Source organism: Myxocyprinus asiaticus, chromosome 3 (assembly GCF_019703515.2).
Source record: "Myxocyprinus asiaticus isolate MX2 ecotype Aquarium Trade chromosome 3, UBuf_Myxa_2, whole genome shotgun sequence".
Classification (NCBI taxonomy): Eukaryota; Metazoa; Chordata; class Actinopteri; order Cypriniformes; family Catostomidae; genus Myxocyprinus; species Myxocyprinus asiaticus.
Window position 1 is genome coordinate 1,683,348 of NC_059346.1, and position 24,413 is coordinate 1,707,760.

The 24,413-nt window shown below is 41.3% G+C and overlaps 1 protein-coding gene across 1 annotated transcript in view; it reads left to right on the top strand.

Moving 5' to 3' along the window:
• Positions 1-21,617, top strand: part of LOC127423313 (leucine zipper putative tumor suppressor 3-like) — a 31,623-nt gene extending 10,006 nt beyond the window's left edge. Inside the window, exons 4-6 of the mRNA XM_051667510.1 lie at positions 4,630-4,950; positions 12,494-12,724; positions 15,250-21,617. Coding sequence (XP_051523470.1) covers positions 4,630-4,950; positions 12,494-12,724; positions 15,250-15,942 — 1,245 coding nt within the window. The 3' untranslated portion in view covers positions 15,943-21,617. The remainder of the gene's footprint in view (positions 1-4,629; positions 4,951-12,493; positions 12,725-15,249) is intronic.
• The last annotated feature ends 2,796 nt before the right edge of the window (positions 21,618-24,413 follow it).

The window sequence follows — 24,413 nt, forward strand, 5'->3', positions numbered from 1 at the left end:
CCCTGCCATAATTACGACTTGAGGGGGCGTTTACGTACAACTTCCAAGTAGAAACTTGTATTTACTATAATTCCGATAGCACGTGAAGGCAGCATTAAATACATTGGTCAAAAAAGAAACAACTGAAGCCAATGAAGACAGGAAACAGGAACACAGGAAACAGTGAACTAAGACATGATGTGGAAAAGGAACTTAAAAATAGAAGACAAATCAAAACTTTAACAAAAACCCACACCTACGCTACAGGTGTTTTCTAGTTTTTCAGTTGTACCTAGTGTACTTCTATCAGTTGAAGTTCAACACAGTCACCGTAACTGCTTTGATTGCAAAAAATCCTCTGATAGTTCTATATTTAAAAAGAAATGAACCCTTAAACAGCTTCAGTGTTACGAAGCTCCTTAGAGGACAGGGCGGGATATTTTTCGGATATAGTTTTGCGTGCCCTCGCAATAAATTTACCATGGTTTTACTAAAATAACCATATTTTAACCTTGATATTCTTAGTAAAACCATAGTAATAATACAGAAAAAAACTATGGTAAAACAAATCATAATTTTGTGGTTATTTGGATTTTACTACAAATACCATGGTTAATCTTTAGTAAAGCCATCATACTGTATGAAAAACATTTTTTGGTTTTCACCAAAAAAAAAAAAAAAGAACAAAAAAAAAAAGTCACTTAACTTACTTTTCATAGTTTCTACAATATTATTATAGTAAAACCATGGTTTTCCTATAGTAATATTGTAACACTTTAAAATAAGGTTACATATGTTAACATTAGTTAAAAACATTAGTTAACATGAACTAACAATGAATAATACTTTTACAGCATTTATTAATCTTGGTTAATGTTAATTTAAACATCAAAATCAAAAGTTGTATGTGTTAACATAGTTTTCGTTTTCCTGTATTATCACTATGGTTTCATTACGAATATCATGGTTAAAATATGGTTACTGCAGTAAAACCATGGTAAATTTATTGCGAGAGAGCGCAAAACTTAAACTGAGGGAACGCAAAACTTATTGCGCAAAACTATTGCGAGGACACATAAAACTTATTGCGCAAAACTATTGCGAGGGCACACAAAATTATTGCGAGGGAATGCAAAACTTATTGCGCAAAACTATTGCGAGGGAACGCAAAAATTAATGCGAGGGCACGCAAAACTTATTGCGAGAGAATGCAAAACTTATTGCGCAAACTGTTGCGAGGGCACACAAAGATTATTGCGAGGGAACAAAACTTACTGCTCAAAACTATTGCGAGGGCATGTAAACCTTATTGCGCAAAACTATTGCGAGGGAATGCAAAACTTATTGTGAGGGAACACAAAACTTGCACAACACTGTTGCGAGGGCATACAAAACTTATTGCGCAAAACTATTGCAAGGGCACGCAAAACGTATTGTGCAAAACTATTGCGAAGGCATGCAAAACTTATTGTGCAAAACTATTGCGAAGGCATGCAAAACTTATTGTGCAAAACTATTACGAAGGCATGCAAAACTTGTTGCGCAAAACTATTGCAAAGGCATGCAAAACTTATTGTGCAAAACTATTGCGAAGGCACGCAAAACTTATTGCGCAAAACTATTGCGAGGGGACGCAAAAATTATTGCGAGGGCACACAAAACTTATTGCGCAAACTATTGCGAGGGAGCGCAAAACTTATTGCACAAAACTATTGCAAGGGCACGTAAAAGAATTTGTGCAAAACTATTGCGAAGGCATGCAAAACATATTGCGCAAAACTATTGCGAGGGAACCCAAAAATTAGTGCGAGGGCATGCAAAACTTATTGCGAGAGAATGCAAAACTTATTGTGCAAACTGTTGTGAGGGCATGCAAAGATTATTGCGAGGGAACAAAACTTACTGCTCAAAACTATTGCGAGGGCATGCAAAACTTATTGCGCAAAACTATTGTGAGGGAACGCAAAACTTATTGTGAGGGAACACAAAACTTGCATAAAACTGTTGCGAGGGCATGCAAAACTTATTGTGCAAAACTATTGCGAGGGCATGTAAAGCTTATTGCTAGGGAACGCAAACTATTGCGAGGGCACGCAAAACTATTGCAAGGGCATGCAAAACGTATTGCTAGGGAACGCAAACTATTGCGAGGGCATGCAAAACTATTGCAAAAAACTATTCAAGGGCATGCAAAATGTATTGCTTGGGAACGCAAACTATTACGAGGGAACGCAAAACTTATTACGCAAAACTATTGCAAGGGCATGCAAAACTTGTGCAAAACTATTGCGAAGGCACGCAAAAGTTATTGTGCAAAACTATTGCGTGGGAACGCAAAAATTATTGCGAGGGCATGCAAAACTTATTGCGAGAGAATGCAAAACTTATTGCGCAAACTGTTGCGAGGGCACGCAAAGCTTATTGCGCAAAACTATTGCGAAGGCACGCAAAACTTATTGTGAGGGAACACAAAACTTACTGCACAAAACTGTTGCGAGGACATGCAAAACTTATTGCGCAAAACTATTGCGAGGGCATGCAAAACTTATTGCGAGAGAACGCAAAACTTATTGCGCAAACTGTTGTGAGGGCACGCAAAGCTTATTGCGCAAAACTATTGCGAAGGCACGCAAAACTTATTGCACGGGAACAAAACTTATTGCACAAAACTGTTGCGAGGACATGCAAAACTTATTGCGCAAAACTATTGTGAGGGAACGCAAAACTTATTGTGAGGGAACACAAAACTTGCACAAAACTGTTGCGAGGGCATGCAAAACTTATTGCGCAAAACTATTGCGAGGGCATGCGACTTATTGCGAGAGAACGCAAAACTTATTGCGCAAACTTTTGTGAGGGCACGCAAAGCTTATTGCGCAAAACTATTGCGAAGGCACGCAAAACTTATTGCACGGGAACAAAATTTATTGCACAAAACTGTTGCGAGGACATGCAAAACTTATTGCGCAAAACTATTGTGAGGGAACACAAAACTTATTGTGAGGGAACACAAAACTTGCACAAAACTGTTGCGAGAGAATGCAAAACTTATTGCGAGGGCATGCAAAACTACTGCGAAAAACTATTGCTAGGGAACGCAAACTATTACGAGGGAACGCAAAACTATTGTGAGGGAATGCAAAACTATTGCAAGGGAACACAAAATTGATTGTGAGGGAACCCAAAACTACTGCGAGGGAACGCAAAACTATTGTGAGGTAACACAAAACTTATTGCGAGGGAACGCAAACTATTGCGAGGGAACGCAAAACTATTGCGGATAATGCAAACTATATTCCTCCCTTTCTGCCCCTATTAGTCTTCATTGGCTTTCACACTGTTATGTTGTTTTAAATCACAGTACATTTTCCTACCGCTTTTGTAAAAATCAATCAAACAAGTCAAATTTACTTAATATTTTATGTACTCAGGGTTGGGGAGTAACGAAATACATGTAACAGGATTACGTATTTAAAATACAAAATATACTGTAATTAACTGTATTCCACTACAGTTACAATTTAATTCATTGGTATTTAGAATACAGTTACATTCAAAAAGTATTTAGATTACTGAAGAGATTACTTTGCATTTTATTGTCATTTGTTTCATTTAATATTTAGTCCTTTCAGATGGAAAACATTTATACATATAAATGATGTGATCCAAAGTGCATTTGAACAGCAGTGAAACACTTTCTTATGATGTGTTACATTCATACGAGCAGACAGAGAAGTACGTTTGAAGTAAGTTTGGAGCAGAAGAAATACAAATAAACCTTGTGTAAATTATCAGCTTTACGCTAAGCTAAAATGCTATTTCTAGCCATTTCACATTCACGTTAGATCATAATTTCTTTTTTCTAGCAAGACCTTTGATATTAGGGCAAAAATCATATTCTTGATAATAATTTCTGTGTTGTTTTTCTGTAAAAATATCTAAAAATCCTTAAAACAAGATCCATTTGATTTATCTTGTTTTAGAAACAACATTGCATAAGATATTTCAGTTTTTCAGAGAATGTATTTTTAACGTGTATTTTGTCTTACTGTACTGGCAGAGTTTTTATAGTCAAAACAAGTGAAAAAATCTACCAGTGCTGAAGAAGTAATCCAAAGTATTTAGAATACATTACTGACCTTGAGTAATCTAACGGAATACGTTACAAATTACATTTTACAGCATGTAATCTGTAATCTGTAGTGGAATACATTTCAAAAGTAACCCTCCCAACCCTGTATGTAGAGATCAGAACCATTTTCACCAGGGCAGCAGTACTTTTATAATCAAGTTACTCAACAGGTGGAATCAGTAATTTTATGGCCTCTGACATCCTTACTAGTGAAAATATACTTAATATAACTAATTCCCAAAAATCATTTTAAACTACATGTTGCACTTTCCATTTTGGGCCTAATGTATTGTCATTCTAACTGCAATGTTAAAGCTAACAAAAAACTGGCATTTTAGTCTGGGAAATCTTTTTAGGGAACTGCGTTCGACTGTGCGTACATTTTCTGAAAGATTTAATACATCAATTTAATTCACATGCAGATGATACTGAAAGATGCTGTATTTGAGCATCATTTTCTACAGTCCCAGGTTTTGTAGTCAAATTTTTTTCATCCACTCGTTGCTATGCTTCGACAGGTGATCCACATGCGGCGTAACCTGGACCAGAGCGAGGCGGCCATCGCGCAGGTGTTTGAGGAAAAGCAGCACGTTTGGGAGCGTGAGATGGAGGAGTTGAGACAGAACTATGCCGGGCGTCTGCAGCAGGTGACCCGACGGGCTCAGCGCACACAGCAGGCCCTGCAGGCGCAGATCAGCCATCTGCAGCAGGACAAACGCAGACTGCAGGACGAGATGACTCTGCTGCTCGCTCAGAGAGAAGAGCTGGAGAAGAAGTGTTTGGACTACAGGAAGGAGCAGGCCGACATCCTGCCCAGACTCGAGGAGACCAAGTGGGAGGTAAGTGGGTACAAATTAGATGCCAGTGCCAGCCGATTGAACATTAAATGTGTACTGGTAGATGCACACTAATAGAGCAAGAGTGACATAAAACCTACAGGAAATGAATGAATTGTAATAGAGAGGCTTATTGACGGCAAGAAGAATGTAATTTGAAAGACTATTAAAGTCACAATTGGAGTTTTGTTACAATCATGTGTATTAGTGTCAGTGTTGGAAGTTACTCAAAAAGGTAATCCACTACAAGTTAATTACTTCGAATTACTAAATTGTAATCATATTACTTTATTGATTACTTTGTCAAAAAAGTAATCACATTGCTAATTTATTTACTTAATTGTTACTTTCTAAAACATTTTTCACAAATCTTTTTTCTTTGTTTCCTCATTAATTGTCACACACCCTCAGCTGTCACAGAACAGACATACATAGAGTTCATATTTTAAATGTAATAAATATAAATTATTATTTTTGAAATGTGTGTAACCCAAGTAATGTACTTAAAAGTAAAGACTTTCATTGAAAGTCAGTAACTGTAATCTGATTATAAGAATTAAAAATGAAATGCAATACACTACTTTTTTTTACTTTAAAAGTAATTAAATTCAGTAACTAATTACTTTGTAATCGGATACACTGATCACCATACACTGATTAGCTTTGAAGCTAGTGTGCTTGTAAATGTTGACAAAATACATTTTAGCATATATAATCATTTAAAATGTACATTTTCACAGAGTCTCTAATTGGTGGATCTTTCTCTTCAGAATTATGGGTAGTGTAGTTCTTTACCAGAAAGTCTGCTATTAAACAAGATTTTTTGTACATTTTGTAAATGAAGTTGAATTAACGTGGACTGATGGCTTCAACAGAAGCATATACCATCGATTAACAACCTCAGAGCTCACGGTAGATCTGTCTTTAAAGGTTTAAAAGTTATTGTTCATAATCAGTTCACCTATTGAGAAAATGAATGGGAGTTTTACTTCCGGTACCAGATTGTTGTGCTTTATGTGGATTTTAAAAAAGAAAGAGCTTTTCAAAATTTCCTGCCCCAACGTCCTTTAAGCTCAGGCACGTGAGAAATAATAATCATTAAAATACTAATAACTACAGTCTTGACCAACACAAAATAGGTATCATTTTGTGGTGATGGGGGCGAGGTCGAGCGCCGGTTTGTGAATGGAGAGCGTGTTCGGGAGATGAAAGCGGTAAGGATTTTCACCTGGAGGGAATTATTTCTAACAGCTGTTTCCTATTTTGCAGTGAGAGCTCGAGGGGTATAAGAGGGAGCCAGACGCCAGAGGATAGAGAGCTACACTTCAAACGCCTGAGTGTATGTGTGCTGAAAAGCCACATTGTTTATTGTAAATAAATGGCTTCATTGAGTAAAGAATACGCAGAGTCCCGCTTCCTCTTTCCGACAGATCCAGTAACTTGCTACAGTGGTGCCGAAACCCGGGACACTGGAGGAAGTATACATCGTCATGGAGACCTCGCCGCTGGCCGAAGTAATCAAAACTCTTGCTGGCATCCACCAGGCTCAACATCAGGCCCTGCAGGACTTGCAGGTGTTACGGATATTAGTACCCCAGGAGGGGTCTTCCACCTCGACCCCAGATGCGACTGCAGCCACTCTCCAAGTCTCGCTTGCCAAGATGGGACCAAAAGATGACCCTGAGGCATACATCGAGCTGTTCGAGTGAATGGCCGATGCGTGGAAGTGACCGAACACTCAGTGGGCGGTCCGCCTGCTACCGTTGCTGACTGGGGAAGCCCAACTCGTGGCTCAACAGCTCCTGGTTGACAACCTCCTGGAGTATGAGGGCCTGAAGAAAGCCATCTTGCAGCGGGTCGGCTGTAGCCTGGAGCAACATTGGCAGCGCTTCCACTCGCTGATGCTTGGTGAGCATGGCCACCCATTCGCCTTCTCCCAACAGCTCCTGAATGCCTGCTGAAGGTGGCTGCTGGACAGAAAATGCAACATCGAACCCGTAGTTGACCAGGTGGTACTGGAGCAATTCATTACCTGGTTACCGAAAGGGACGGCAGAGTGGGTCCAGTGCCACTGCCTGGCATTGTTCGAGGAGGCAGTCCAGCTGGCAGAGGACCATATGACGGTGTATCTTGTGGTCGGCGAGCCCCTGGCTTCTTCTTCTCTCTCTATCTCCCTTCTCCCCTCCTTTCCGTCCTGTTCCTACTCCCCGGAAACTGGGAGTCCCAACTCCCAAACCGGCTCCCTGGGCTTGGGGATTGGTCAGCCCACCGGTTCCTCCTGTCCCTCTCCGGTCTTTCCCCCAGGTGGATAAATTCGCTGTGTGGGTGCGGACGTAAAGCCTGGGCCGGTCTGTTGGAGCTGCGGGGAACCTGGGAATTTTCAGGACCGATGCCCAGCAATGGACGTGGGGGCGTTGGTCCAGATCCCCGATGCGCCGCAGACCACCCCTGATCGAGCTGGAGCTTACCAGATACCTGTGAGTACTAAGGGGGGTACATACCAAGCCTTGGTGGATTCGGGTTGTAACTAAACCTCCATCCACCAATGCTTGGATCAAGATGAGGCTTTCGGTACAAGCCATTGAGTGAAGGTGAAGTTTGTGCATGAGGATATTCACGATTACCCCTTAGTGTCCGTCGTTATTCAATTAAAATTGCAAAAGTATAGAATAGAGGCAGCAGTTAGTCCCCGCCTCACCCATCCACTAATTTTGGGTATGGATTGGCCAGCATTTACAACTTTATTGAGGGGAATGTGTGTGGATGGGCCCTGCAACAAATCTTGTGTGGTGTGTGATTTGCTGGCTGGGGAGGCAGTGCCAGGGCTGTCTACGTCAGCGCCACGTCTGGGAGACTCCGAGGGGAGGAGGTCTCGGCTTCCCCGCCCTTAAAGGATTCCCTGCAGGGGATTTCCCTCTGGAGCAGACGTGAGACGAGACCCTTAGGTACGCCTTTGACCATGTGAAAGTGATTGATGGCCAATGCCTCCAGCCAGACATTGCACTCTCATACCCGTATTTTTTTCGATTATGAAGGATCGGTTGTATCGAGGGATGCAGGACGCTCAGACAAAGGAGGATACAACACAATTGTTAATACCGAAGAGCCGTTGGGAAATGCTATTCCAGACAGCTCATCATAAACCGATGGCAGTTCACTTAGGGTAAGGAAAAACACTAAACTGTGTAATGGCCCATTTCTATTGGCCGGGTATTCACAGAGATGTTCGCAGGTGGTGTGCGGCATGCCATGAATGTCAACTGGTGAGTCCACTGGCCGGCCCAAGAGCGCCAATGCACCCCCTTCAATTGATCGAGGCCCCCTTGAAAGAATTTCCATGGACCTCGTTGGGCCATTACAGCGGACGGCACGTGGGCATCACTTTGTGTTAGTTCTAGTGGACAAGGCAATGCAATATCCAGAAGCAGTGCCTCTGTGCAACATCTCAGCATGTAGTGTTGTGGAGGCACTCTTCAGAATAATCTCCAGAGTGAGGATTCCAAAAGGAATCCTCACTGATCAGGGCACAAATTTATGTCACATACACTACGCAAACTGTATGAATGATTGGGGATTAAATCGATTCAGACCAGCCTTTATTACCCCCAAACAGATGGCTTGGTCAAACGATTTAATCAGACACTAAAGAATATGATTCATAAGTTTGTGCACGAAGATGCTCGAAATTGGGACAAGTGGCTCGAGCCCCTATTATTTGTGGTATGAAAGGTCCCGCAAGCCTCCTCAGGGTTCTCCTCATTTGAATTATTGTACAGGCGTCAACCGCACGGCATGGAGACTCTAGGACGGCACACGTCCTACTGGAAAATTGGGAGGAGGGACCGTCAAACAGTAAAAATGAAATTCAATATGTTCTTGACCTGAGAGCAAAACTCCACACACTGGGGCACTTAACTCAGGAGAATTTGCTGCAGGCTCAAGAGTGTCAAAGCCAGCTGTATAATAGGGGTACTAAACTATGGGAATTTACAACGGGAGATAAAGACCTTGTATTACTCCCCACATCGAGCTCTAAATTACTCAGTAATTGGCAAGGGCCCTTTGAGGTCACATGGCAAATTGGGGAAATCGATTATGAGGTTAAACAAATGGATAGAGGTGGAGCATGTCAGATTTACCACCTCAATCTCCTAAAACCATGGAGAGAGCCGGTCCCCGTGACTTTGGCGACTATGGAGGAGCTCGGACCAGAGGTGAACTTTAAAGCCACCGATCGAGTCACCCTGGTCACTTGAGGAGACCACCTCTCACCGTCACAAGTCACTGAGGTTGCCAGGTTGCAAGGAGAATTCTCCGATGTTTTCTCACCTCTTCCCTCTCAGTAGGGAAATCTCATAGAGCACCATATCGAAACAACCCCAGGGGTAGTGGTATGTAGTCATCCCTACTGGATTACCCATGCACAAAAAAGAAGTGGTTCGGGAAGAGTTAAAGACCATGCTAGATATGGGGGTAATTGAAGAATCCCACAGTGACTGGGCCAGCCGGTTGTGTTGGTTCCGAAAAGCGATGGCTCGGTCCAGTTCTGTGTGGATTATAGAAATGTCAATGCGGTGTCTAAATTTGATGCGTACCCAGTGCCTCGGATTGATGAACTGCTCAATCGGTTAGCCATGACTTGCTTTTATTTGACACTGGATTTACCAAAGGGATATTGGCAGATCCCCTTAACTCCCATGTCTCATGAAAAGACAGCATTTTCCACACTGTTCAGATTACACCAATTCGGTGCTGGCCTGTTTGAAGGCGTTCAAACAGAAAACAGCAGTTCCACTTAAATTTTTCAGAGGCTCCTGGGGCATATGGCATCCTCAGTGGTGGCCACCCCACTCAGGTTGATGCATATGAGACTGCTTCAGCACTGGCTTTAGACTCGAGTCCTGAGATGGGCATGGCGCCGCCCTTGGACTGACCTCTCGTTTCTACGGGCAGGTGTTCCCCTAGAACAAGTCTACAGGTGTGTCCTGGTCATGACAGATGCCTCCAAAATGGGCTGGGGCGCTGTTTGCAACGGGCACGCAGCCGCCGGCTTGTGGACGGGCCCGCGACTGCATTGGCACATCAACTGCCTCGAGTTGTTGGCAATTCTGCTCGCCCTGCGGAGGTTTCGGCCGTTGATCCAGGGCAAGCACGTGTTAGTTCGGACAGACAACACGGCAACGGTAGCATATGTCAACCGCCAAGGCGGTCTGCGCTCTCGTTGTATGTCACAACTCGCCCGCCATCTCCTCCTCTGGAGCCAGCAGCACTTCAAGTCGCTGTGAGCCACTCACATCCCGGGCAACCTCAACACTACAGTGGAAATGCTGTCACGGCAGGTTACCCTCAGGGGAGAGTGGAGACTTCACCCTAAGGTGGTCCAGCTGATTTGGAGTCGATTCGGGCAGGCACAGGTGGACCTGTTCGCCTCCCAAGAATCCTCCCACTGGCACACAGCTGACCTCCTGACTGCGCTCATTTCCATCAAGAGGGTAGGAGACCTGCAAGCGTTCTCTGTCAGCGAAATGTGCCTGGAGTTTGGTTCGGGCTACTCTTATGTGATCCTGAGACCCCAACCGGGCTATGTTTCCAAGGTGGTGAACCTGCGAGCGCTGCCCCAGGAGGAGGCAGACCCAGCCTTGTCATTGCTGTGTCCGGTGCATGCTTTACGCATCTATTTGGATCGCATGCAGAGCTTTAGGATCTCTGAGCAGCTCTTTGTCTGCTTTGGTACACAGCGGAAAGGAAGTGCTGTCTCCAAGCAGAGGATCACCCACTGGCTCATTGACGCCATAGCTATGGCATACCACGCCCAGGAAGTGCTGCCCCCGGTAGGGCTATGAGCCCATTCTACCAGGGGTGTAGCGGCCTCCTGGGCCCTGGCCAGGGGTGCCTCTCTAACAGACATTTGCAGAGCAGCGGGCTGGGCAACACCCAACACCTTCGCAAGGTTCTACAACCTCCGGGTGGAACCAGTTTCGTCCCAGGTAGTGGCACGCAATACAAGCGGATAAGCCCGGGATAGCTGGCCAGGTGTATCACTTGCACAAAGCACCTTTCACCTCCTCTGAGCTGAAGACGTGCACCATTAATTCCCAGTAGTGTTCACAAACTATGTTCCCTGGTTGACTTCCTCCGAGCCCTGTGGCAGTCGAGTTTTTGGAGAGACTCACTGCCGGCCCAGTACACGTGCTAACTAAGAGCCCTGTTCTGGGTAGGTGCTCCGCATGTTGCGGTTCCCTGTAACCCCGTGCGATATATATCTTCCGCTAATTCATTTCCCTGTTGGCAAACTGCATCTTCCTTGGGCAGAGCCCCTCTGCCCCAGTCTCCATGTTTATAGTAACTCCCCCCCGTTGGGTAGGATCTACCTTGAGACTACCCACATGGTAGTCAAAGACCATGTGACGTATTGTTTTCCACTTAAATATCACCCCTCTCTTTGGGCGAGGTGTGGTCTCCGCGGTGTCCTCCCCTTGGGAGGGACACCCCCCGATTAGACCTGGCGGCCCAGTCGGATAATCCCCTTTCTTTTTTAGGGAGTGGAAAAAAGAAAGGGAAAAGAGGCAACGACTGGGTTAGCCTGTCTCTATCTTTTGGGTAGTCGACTTGTCCCCAAAGGGCTGTTCGACACTCATAACTATGTTGGGGGAGGTTACGTGTCGGCCTGGTGTGCTGGCTACGAGGCACACAGTGGTCTGCCCGTCACACACCGCCAGTTCACGTAACACAGTTCAGCCAGTTGTGGCATTTCGTATAGGGACCCCTAGTGTCACTACATCGACATAACGTCGAGTGAGTGACAGATAGGGAATGTCCTGGTTACTTGCGTAACCTCCGTTCCCTGATGGAGGGAACGAGACGTTGTGTCCCTCCTGCCACAATGCTGAACTACCCGCTGAAATGGCCGGACCTTGTCTCGGCTCCTCAGCATAAAACCTGAATGAGTGGTTGCATACCAGCTCCTTTTATACCCGTATGTCCGGGGGAGTGGCATGCAAATACCACTCGCCAATTTTCATTGGCCTTTTATCAAAGACCAGAGGTGTCTTGGGCTCCCAAGAGTGACCCCTAGTGTCACTACATCGACACAATGTCTCGTTCCCTCCATCAGGGAACGGAGGTTACGCAAGTAACCAGGACGATTGCTTTGTCGTATCAACACAAAAAAAAAAAATTTCAGATTCAATTGACATGATTGGGAGCCAACTTATTTACACCCAGTGATATGTAATGTCAAATAAGAAAAAGAAGAGAAAAAGTAAAATTTTGGCTCAATGTTTTGGCAGTTTCTGAGAGTCTCAGAATTTATATAATCTATAGCATTAAACAATTTGAAAAATTTTCTTTAAAAATTATATCAAACACTTAACAATCCTTGGTTTTTCTTTTTTTGTTGAGTTATAAGCCTTTAATTTTGGGTATGCTACTGAAACAGGACATCTTTAAAAAACACCTTGAGAGCTTAAAGGGTTAAACATTTTGACTAATTACCCAAAAACCACTTATTGTATATGAGTGCACATCTTCTGTGTTCATCCTGTAGGTGTGTCAGAAGGCCGGTGAGATCTCTCTTCTGAAGCAGCAGCTGCGTGACAGTCAGGGTGAGGTGACACAGCGAGCTGGAGAGATGGTGGCACTGAGAGGCCAACTGAAAGATCTCAACGCCCAGCTGAGAGAGAGAGAAGAGGCCGAGATCAGCCTGAAAGAGTCCTTCTGCACAAAGACCCTGGAGCTTGAGCGCTGCGAGGCCGAACTACAGACCATGCTGGCAGAGGTACAGACTGGACACTTATCCCTGTGTTTGAGTGTGTTTGTGTGTCTAGACTCCCAAATGACAGGTTCACATTTTCATATAATCCATGAATGAGATAAACAACATTTTGCTAATTGTTTTATAATTATTTTGCATTCAGCTTGAATGACATCATGTTAATTGAGAGACTGCATTTAATATTTGTACTTTTAAAGATTAATTTGTCACATGACAGGACCATTTATAGTGAATTAGTGAAGGCAGAAAGGTGATTATAAATTGTGAAAAAAATTAAAGAAATGGTGAACAGTTATACACTTTCCCTTGTACATTTATAGAAATTTAAACATAAAATCTAAGTTGATAATAAAAGTCCATTACTTGTACGATATTCATTACTTACTTTGTTTAATTAAAAATTATAAATCATCAGATTGACTTAAATGGTACTTTTTAACTAAATACAACATTGTTGAGTAAAATGTAAACATTTCAATAAAATTACAACTTTTTTCAAAGTTCAGTAAATCCAGAGGAGGGAACATGCAAGTTAAGCTCTGTCAACAGCATTATATCGATTACAACAGAAAATTATTTTGATTAATCCCTCAGTTTTTAAAAAAAAAAAAAAAAAAAAAAAAAAAAAAAAGAAGCGTTCTTTGAGGACGTTTAAAAGCAGAAATGTGAAGTTCATATTTGTGTTTAAGTGCTTAAAAGGAATAGTTCACCCAAAAATTAGAAATCTGTGATCATTTACTCACCATCATGTTGGTTTAAACCTGAATGAATTTCTAGGTGTTAGGCAGAATGTTGGCATCAGTCACCATTCACTTCCTATTGATTATTTTTTCCAAACAATTAAAAGTCAATGGTGACTGAGACTTACGTTCTGCCAACATCTCCTTTTGTGTTCGACAACGTAAGACTGAGGCCATGTTCACCCAGGGGTGCAACTACCCATTTACGTGGCGGGGGTGTATGCATTATCGACTTTGTCACCCTTTTGTGTGATGCCCCAATGCATTGCATTGCATACATGCATATAGGATTTTTGTACCTCTGCATCCACATTAATACATTTTCATATGAAAACACATTTATTTCGCTATGTTTACGCCTCTCGTCTGGACAAAATGCTTAATATTAATGCATAATTTGGAAAACTAGTGTGGATGTGGCCTGATTACATGATGACAGAATTTTCCTGTTTGGGTGAACTATGCCTTTTAGTTTGACCTCCTAAGGGGACAAACAACATTTTCAGGTTATGCATCTCCTTTTACTGAGACTTTGTTGAAAAACCAAAAAGAATTGCTATGGAGTTATATTTGTGCCACAATTCTGCACAAGCAAGATGATATTTAGAGTGCACAAGATGATATTTTGCACGCGTGTGAACTCAGTTTTGTAAAAAAATGTATTTTCTTGCAAAGACAAATTTTGAGCAAACAAAAATCTATTTTGTGCTCTAATAAAGTTTATATGAATGGGATTTTACACAGAAGTTAACTACAAAAAGAATACAAAACAAATGGAAAGAATTCCTTGGCATTTTATGATCCCAGGCTACTATATTTTTTAAAAACTTACTTTGCAGTAAGTTTAGCCAGAGACTATTTAGCAGAGATGGGCCACTTCTAGTAAAATGAATGGGAGAAACTGGAATGCCCAACAATCAAGGGATGTAGAAAGGAAGTCCCGCCTTACAGAAAAAAGAGCCAGTCACCTTTTAGATACAGACATCGCCCGTCAATCAACTCAACAAAGCGCATGCGTATTAGCTATACAAGCCGGGAAAAATTCCTTTTTTAGCGTTATATGAGGTAAAGAAGCACAATTTATGATACCAGTGTTGTTAGATTTTACTGCTTATTTGAAATATGTTCTTTAATCGTAAACTTGTCCAACCGTTTATGAGATTTCTTGTTTCCCGATTCAAGTATATAGGAGCTGCACTTCATGGCTGGAAATAGCTTCCCGAGAGCATTCCAGTGATGGCCAACAGTGGACTGACTTGCTAGAAAGACTTTGGTTTAGCCTTACAGTATTCCTGGAATGTCTGTAATTCATGGGGTGAATATCTTTTAACTACAGTATATATAAAGTGTGTACTGAACTTGGAGCATTGTGCCTGTTGGCTTTTCTGCTACATATACACTGAGATGTTCATGGTTGCTGTAGCTACCTCAACTGTCCAATCGCAGAGCGCTTGTAAGCAGCTCCTAATAGCCAATCCTGACGTAGGATGCGGGACTTGTCGGAATACGGGTGGAAAAGCAAGGGAGCAGTTTAAAGTTCTGAGCGCACGCAGAGCGAGTACAAGGAGAGAAAGCAAGTGAGATCTTTGAGTGAGACATTGCTTTACAAAACTGAGTTCACACACATGCAAAATAACTTTTTGAGCGCTCAAAATATCATCTTGTGAGCGCAGAATTGTGGCACAAATATAACTCCATAAATTGCCCTATTTTGTACCGTATTTGTGGAAATTGCTGCCCATGTCTGTCTGTCTCACGTGTCTGTCTCTCTCTCTGTCTTTCCTAAAGGTCACAGTACTGAGAGACAAACTGAGCGCGTTTGAGACAGAAGTCAGCCGGCTGAAGAAAGCCCTGAGTGAGCTGAGCTGCAGCAGTGCCAGTCACGCAAGCGAGCCAAGTTTGGCTGAAATGGGGCAGCTGGTGGTGTCCCACAGCCAAGAGCGCCTCCTATCCCCTCTGAGCCCTCCGGAGACGCCCACATCTCTCCCTGCCCTCCCTCCTCTCACCCCACTGCCCGCCCTGCCTGCTCCAGACCCACAGCTAAGTGACGATTCCAAGGTCCAGTGGCAGGAGTCAGGCGACCTGCGGCGACAACTGGAGCGTCTGCAGGGCGAGCTGCGTTTGGAGCGGCAGCAGCGCAAGCGACAGGCCATCACCTTTGCGCAAGAGCGCCAAACCTGGCAGGACGAGAAGGAACGGGTGCTGAAGTACCAAGCGCAGCTGCAGCTCAGCTACGTGGAGATGTTGCAGAAGAACCAGGCGCTGGAGGACCGCGTGGACAAGCTGGGAGTCCAGGACGCCACTCCATCCCTGGTGCCCCCCGTGGCCTCACAGGATGTCCCCACACCCGTTTCTGTCTCTATATCGCTCACCTCCCCCATGTCTCCAGCAGAGGAGAACAAGATGCCAGATATGCACCAACTTGCTCCGCCGTGGCCGGTTCCGACTCGACTGGAGAGGATCGAGTCGACGGAGATCTGACTGTGGCGAATGTGAACTCGATGATGCAGTAAAACCTGTAAAGTCCTGATCACACTCGCATTCAGTACAATCCAAAAAACAAATGGTGACAGCTTCCGAGGACTGTCCAAGGATGCCATGCTTGTTTGGGGCAGGCGTTTGGGTTGAGGGCTGGTTTGTTGGTTGGTTATGCGCATGTGTGTGGCCTTATGAGCTGGTCGAGGGCTAGTTTGTTGGGTTAGGGTAGAGGAGCTGGCCCCAAGTCAGTAGCATAGAGGAAATATGTGACACTCAGGGGTTAAGGGAACAGGAATCACCAAATCAGATTATAGATGAAACTGTTTTCACAGCAAAAAAAAATTTTCTTATCAAGTATTTTTGCCTTGTTTTCCAGTAAAAATATTGAAACATTCTTAAAACAAGATAAATTTACTTGAGAACCAAAATGACACATATATTTAGATATATTTTGCAATATTTTGTCTTGGTTTCAGAGAAATCTAATGAAATTTGGTAGGGTTTATGCTTATAACAAGAAAAAAGTATTTACCAATGGGGTAAGAAAAAAATTGGGTTTAACTCGTTAAGCTCGGATTGGCCCATCTGCGAGAAATAAATAATCGTCAAAATATGAATAACTACAGTCTTGACCAACACAAAATAGATATCGTTTGAAAGCTTAGAAGATCTACTTTCCAATGCATGTAGACATTATGACCAAAACTGAACAAGTGCTTTGAAATTTGCAGAGAAATCAGAAGTGTTCCATTTTGAAAATGTATTTAAAAAATTGCACTGTACATATTACTGCAATCAGTAAAAACATCAAACTGATCAAATAGCCATGTGTCATATGTTGTTGGAAAGCTTTTAAAGAGTAGAATACAACCAGCCTATTTGTTTTACTCACAGACAAAAATATAGCGAGTAAAAGTATATGTCTTTGACAATGAAGTTGGTGTTACTTATATGCTGCGTTTTTGTTTATAACTTCACAAAAAATAAACAGAACATAAATATCACATAATATTACTTAGAGGAGGTGATTATCTTTCAAACGAGCCCACACACAAGATAATCAGATGTACAGATCATTAGATAATCCACATGAAGCACAATGTTACATATGGCCACCAGGAGATGGCGCCAAATACATGACACAGACTCAATGATGACTCAAATGACACAGAATGAAACACATTCTGTGAAATCTCATTAATAAAATCATGTCTGCATGCTATGCAAACCTTTAGTCATTGTTGTGTTTGCATGTGTAATTAGTTCTTATGTACAATTATTATGTTTTATTTGTTTGGAGATGCTTTTGGACATATAGAGCCATTTTTGGACACTATGATAAATTATTTTTGTAATGCTTTGATTGCTTTGTCGTATCAACAAAATTTTGATCAGATACAGTTTTTTGGAGCCACCTTATTTACACCCAGAGATATATGTATAATGTCAAATAAGTGATTTTTCAGTAGTTTCTTAGACTGAGAGTCTCAGATTGTATCATAATCTATATCATAATTTTTTTTTAAAGTGTTCTTTACGATGATACCAAACACTTAACTCTCCTTATTTCTTTTGTTGAGCTATAAGCCTTTATTTTGGGTATGCCACTGGCACTGAAAGAGTAAATCTATAAAAACACCTTCAGAGTTTAAAGGGTTAAAAGAAAAGCAAGTTTATTTTTCTTACCCCATTGGCAAACAGTTTTTTCTTGTTTTAAGCATAAACCACACCAAATTTTGTTCTATCTTTCTGAAAACAAGACTTAGTATGTTTATCAGATGTTTGTGACAACAATTAGAATTTGATGCTTTCCTCTTGAAGATGCAAGTGTGCTATCTGAGCTAATCTGATAAACATCTTAAAAAGAGCAGATTTACATACGTTCTAAACCATACATGTCTCAAAGACATCTACTGAACGTCTATTTGAAATTTGAGAGGAAACGTGTTATAGACATTTGGCAGATGACCAAACAATCTTAAAAAAAAAAAAACGTCTTCCAGATGAAAACGCACACATCAGACAGATATCTGGGTAATGTACGTGTGCTCTCTGGGTACTCTGTGGACAACTGCTGCCTGCACACAAACAAAACAACAGTTATGAGGTTAAAAAATGCAGGAAGTTTCTTAAATAGAAACTGTAAGTAGACAGAAACTCTCCCATGGTGCTTAGACACAACAAATTGTCACGTTTTAGAAATATTAGGACCATATCTTAGTGCCAGTCTCTAGAGAGTTTGGGTTCTGTTGATATTTGTTGGATTGAAAGGCTAGAAACATACTCTACGCACGTACAGAGATGCAAATGTTTGGCCAACTAATTGCAACCGTGCAGTCATGATGTGCAAACATTTGCAATACTCTGGCGGTAACACAAGGGGGCGATAGAGTTTCCTTCAAATGTCTGTACCATTAAATTGCATATGCTATGATTCAGGTAGCTGCTATAAACATGTAGACAGTTTAACCAACTTTAAATATCTTGCTCAGCAAGATTTTCTTCAAACAGTGCTCCACCATGACTGTGGTTGATCTAAAAGAGAAAACTCTTAACACAATGACACATGAAATCGAACTCGCGTAACTGGAAGTGTTTGCGTTCATGTACTTGCGTTGAGTATATTTCAGGCCTAAGGCCTAGTATGGTACCGAGGAGCGCTCAACCCTTCTGCTCTATTGCCCAAAGCAGAGGCGGAGGACGTATATTCATTTCAACTCAGAACGAACGTACTGTATCACCTGAATTTTGTTTTTGCCCTTTTCTATGTTTCGAGCAATGTAGAGTGCAATAAAGCGAGAGATTGAGATTTAAAAAATAAGTGAATATATTAGTGCACCTGATACTTCGGTCACAGACCATGTTGCTTTTCATAAAGGACTCGGTTGTTGTGAACAACTGCTATATATAGAATGAGGTTTGGATTATGAAGCTGCTAGACAGAGGGAGAAATAGACAGCGGCTGAGCCAAAACGAGGATGATTGTAGACGTTTGAGGAGTGTGGTTTGGATCAAGACTGAGACAGAGGCTGTGTTCTGAATAGCATACTAGCAGTGTTGGGTAAGTTACTCAAAAAAGTAATCCACTACAAATGACTAATTACATCTCTTAAAATTATAATTAGCTTACCAAATACTTCAGAGAAAAATAATTGCATTACTAATTACTTAAATTTTAGTTACAGTCTAAAACACTCAACAAATTCAATGTCTATATATAATAATGTCTCTATATAATAATACCTAAAAAAGCAAACAGACATACAGTACTAGAGGTAGACCGATATATCGGTTTTACCCAATTAATCGGTGCCGATAGTTGCCTTTTGGAACTATATATATTAATGTCAAAAAAAGCAAACAGACATACTAAAGGTTGACCGATATATCGGTTTTACCCAATTTATCGTACCGATAGTTGCTTTTTGGACTATATATAATCGTGTCTAAAAAAGCAAACAGATGTACTAGAGGTAGACCGATATATCGTTTTACCCAATTAATCGGTGCCGATAGTTGCCTTTTGGAACTATATATATTAATATCTAAAAAAGCAAACAGGCATACTAAAGGTTTACCGATATATCGGTTTTACCCAATTTATCATGTTGATAGTTGCTTTTTAGAACTATATATAATAATGTCTAAAAAATCAATCAGGCATACTAAAGGTTGACCGATATATCGGTTTTAACCAATTAATCGGTGCCGATAATTGATTTTTGGAATTATATATAATAATGTCTAAAAAATCAAACAGATATACTAGAGGTAGACCTATATATCGGTTTTACTGATTAACCATGTCAGTAGTTGCTTTTTGGAATTATCGGTTATCGGCAAAAAATGTGCCAATTGTTGCCGATAGTTTTTTTATTTAATTTTTTTATTCCTCATCTATAAACCTCATCTGTTAAAATATATTTAAACAAATCTTTTTATCTGTTGAATATACAGGCTATAAAAAGCTTCATTTGTAAAATACATATAGAGCAAGTGTCTGTAATTTCAAAGCAAGAGTCCCCGGTGTATTTTTTGCACCACCTTAGTTTTTGTTATCGGCAAAATCCACTATTGGTTGACCTGTAAGATGTACATATGGACAATGCATTGTACACAATATTAGAAATGTTACATAAATAATATCTTTCAAAATGACTACCTTAATTGAAAGTCAGCAATTGTAATCTGATAACAAGAATTTAAAATACAATGCATTACACAACTTTTTGTAATTAGACTACAGTAACTAATACTCTGTAACACTGCATACTAGTATGTATAGTGCCTACAGTATGCAAATCTTTTGTATGCATAGAATACCAGAATGATCTACTACAGCACTTACTGCTTACTGAATACTGTGCAGAATGCACTGTATACTGCATACTATTATGTCCAATTTCTAAATTTGTGCTCTGTTGTATACTGCACTTTTTGGCAAATGTAGGTCATGCAGGATATCCATGCATACAGAAAATTCACATACTTTGCACAAAGTACCTACTGCATACTTCAGAACTTCAGTACGATTAGTATGTTATTCTGAACCTAGCCAGAGATTTTGACAAATCGACTACGGGCTCTGACGAGGGACAAAAGCGGTTTGCTATTTTAGTGCTAGCATTTTTTAAAACACCTTTTGTCACAAAGTCTTTAGCTTATCCTGTAAGCTATAGAAATTTAATTTAACCAAATCTATGAATTTCTGCCCCACTGGGGTTAGCAGGTCTTTATTTAATATGCATAATACCTCGGATGATCTATTTTTTGGCTACTGTAAAGCCACAATTTTTATGATACTGTTTTTTATTTAGTCATATCACAGCACCAACAAGTCAGATTCCTTTCTTTTGGAAATGAAGATTATCTGGTCTGTCCGTGCTGAAATAAAAGCAAATCAGAGCTGAAACAAGCACAAACAATTAGTCTAATTCAGCCATACACAAGCTGCATTCAAGTTATTTATATCCCACAACCTAACGCTATAGAAACGCAATAGAAATATTGATGTGGGAGACTTCAGTGTCGAGTATGGCTCGGCTCTTCTGTGTTTTCTGAATGCTTGTGCCTCTTATTTTCTCTCATTATTAGAGTAATGCCATATTTGAGATAATCATCCCAGTTCCATGGGGCTTTATGACACTAGGTGTTATAAAAGAGACATACCGGATAAAGCTTTAGGTGGACGCCACACCTCTGCTGTCTTTGGCTACATTGCTGCTAAGTGCTTTTGTTGTGTCCTGCTGTATTCTTGTTAGAGACAGAGGCAAAGTCGACTGCATGTAAATATCACCATTCCTGATGTGTACAGAACTATTCTATCCAAATATACCGAGCTAATGCGTGTGAATACTTTTGTGAAGTAATGACACTGACATGTCAGCTTTTATTTTTCAAAGTATTAATATAGGAATATAATATACATATATGAGTCTTAAAACCTTTAATCGGCTATATTACTGTAAAGTCATACGTTCAAGAGTCCTATATGTGTTTGCCCGTTCTCTATCAGTTCTGGAAATGTATGGGTGAGCAATATGCCACCGAGGTTTTTGTAAACATTCAACTTTTTCTTTTTTCTTTTTTCATCTTTCTTTTTTTTCAGGATTTGCTTGGGAAAAGCATATCTTAGCAAATATTAATGTAAATAATAAAGATGTGTATATGAAAAATTATCTAATAGTTTCTCTTCACTGGTGCATCTGGAAAAAATATGTGTGAGTGAGTTTTTATAGTCCACATCCACACTGCAGTTTAAACACGTTCTGTTCACACAAACATTCACACTATACCGCTCAATTCACTCCAGAAAAATCTGAGTAACATCTGCGTATTGTGTATAGAAGCAAACTGAACAACTAGTTGTGAATGCAGTGATGTCACTCTCACTAAATTTGTGGTTGTCACTCCCAAAATTAGTCATACCATTCAAGAAACAGTTAGTATCCACATATTAACACCCTAGCAACCTATACCAGAACATCAGTTATCTAACAATGTCCTAGCAACCAGTTAATAACGCCTTAGCAATTAGGGATGGGATTCTTAGATTCTGCCAATTACAATTGTTAAGATAAAGTGAGTAATACTCGGCTGGTCATATGATCTCAACATGACAGCGCTCTTTAGTGTGCACCCAGCACATGCGAGTGTATATCATCTTAAAACATACCATTCTACTATTGCTATTTATTTCTGTTAAAAGTTTAGCAATTAGTAAATAAAAAATTACCAAGAGCATCTTTTAACCCTTAAATGCATGGGTGTTTCGCCAAACATTATTACATACACGGCACGTACAGTATATCTATCACAAATGGATCTACAATCTACAGATAGTGTCAAATTTTCTAAACATTTTCAAGACAATTAGAAAATAATAGAACAGAAATATTCTGATGTTTTATTTTTCATATAACAAAGAGATGATGCATTAAATCTAGAACAGGATTCATTATTTTCACACTGAAATTTCATGAGACGCAACTGACTGTCAAACACAAATTGAGCTACACATAACACATAATCTACACACACACACGCGCACACACACGCGCGCACACACACACACACACACACACACACACATATATATATATATATATATATATATATATGGGGATAAAATCTTGTACAATCAGGCCAGGAACACACTGCATAAGGAAAGAAGCTACTTTTATAAACTGAAAAACAAGTTTTCAGCTAACGACCCTGCATCAGTAAAAATAATTTACTAACTTCAAGACACCATCCCCCAACACTGCAGGGAACCAACAACTGGCTGATGACCTGAATGTGTTTTACTGTAGATTTGAAAGGCCCAATCTCACACCCCACACCCACTCTGACCTTCACTTCACACAAACATCAATACCTCCTGCAACCTCCCTCCTCCCCCCTCCTGCTACTCAACCTGCACTTAAGATCTGTGAAGAGGAGGTGTGCCGTGTCTTCCAGAAACAAAAGACAAGGAAAACATAGGGCCCAGAAGGTGCTTCACCCACTTATCTAAAATTCTGTGCTGACCAGCTGGCCCCCATCTTCACACAGATCTTCAACAGATCACTGGAGCAGTGTGAAGTTCCCTGCTGCTTCAAACGCTCCACTATTATCCCTGTCTCAAAGAAACACAAAATCACAGGACTCAATGACTACAGACCTGTCACTCTGAAGTCTGTGATTATGAAGTTATTTGAGAGACTAGTGTTAGCCCACCTCAAGGACATCACTGGACCCTTTCTAGATCCCCTTCAATTTGCTTATTGAGCAAACAGGTCTGTGGATGATGCTGTCAACATGGGATTGCATCATATCCTGCAACATCTGGACAGACCAGGGACATGTGCAAGGATCATTTTTGTGGACTTCAGTTCGGCTTTCAACACCATCATCCCAGCTATACTCCAGAATAAATTACACCATCTCTCTGTTCCCACGTCTATCTGTCAGTGGATCACCAGCTTTCTGACAAACAGGCAGCAGTTAGTGAAACTGGGGAAATTAACTTCCAGCACATGTACAATCATCACTGGTGCCCCCCAGGGATGTGTGCTCTCCCCACTACTCTTCTCCCTGTACACAGATGACTGCACCGCCAAGGACCCCTCTGTCAAGCTCCTGAAGTTTGCAGACGACACCACTGTCATCGGTCTCATCCAAGATGACGAGTCTGCATACAGAAGGGAGGTTGAACGGCTGGCTCAATAGTGCAGTCAAAACAACCTTGAGCTGAACACGCTCAAAATGGTGGAGATGATTGTGGACTTTAGGAGGAACACCCCAACACTGACCCCCCTCACCATTCTAAACAGCACTTTGGCAGAAGTGGAGTCATTCAGGTTCCTGGGCACTACCATCTCACAGGACCTGAAGTGGGAGACCCACATTGACTCCATTGTAAGAAAGGCCCAGCAGAGGTTGTACTTCCTTCACCAGTTGGGGAAGATCAACCTGCCACAGGTGCTGCTGATACAGTTCTACTCAGCAGTCGTTGAGTCTGTCCTATCTTCAATAACTGTCTGGTTTGGTTCAGCTATGAAATCAGACATCAGAAGACTACAAAGGAGAGTTTGGACTGCTGAGAGGATTATTGTTTGCCCCCTGTCCTCCCTTCAAGAACTGTACACTTCCAGAAGCAAAAATCACTCTGGACACCACTCACCCAGCCCATTACCTTTTTGAGCTGTTGCCCTCTGGCCGACGCTATAGAGCACGGAACACCAGAACCGTCAGGCACAAAAACATTTTTTTCCCTCAGGCTATCCATCTCATGAACAGTTAAAACTGCCCCATTGAGCAATGATTATGTGCAATACACAGCTTAGTCTATTTATATTATCCAACATACCATACCTCTTCTGCCATACATTCCCTTGCACTGTATATAACAGATTGTATTTGTACATATATATATACACAGGGTTGGGAGTGTTACTTTTGAAATGTATTCCACTACAGATTACAGAATACAT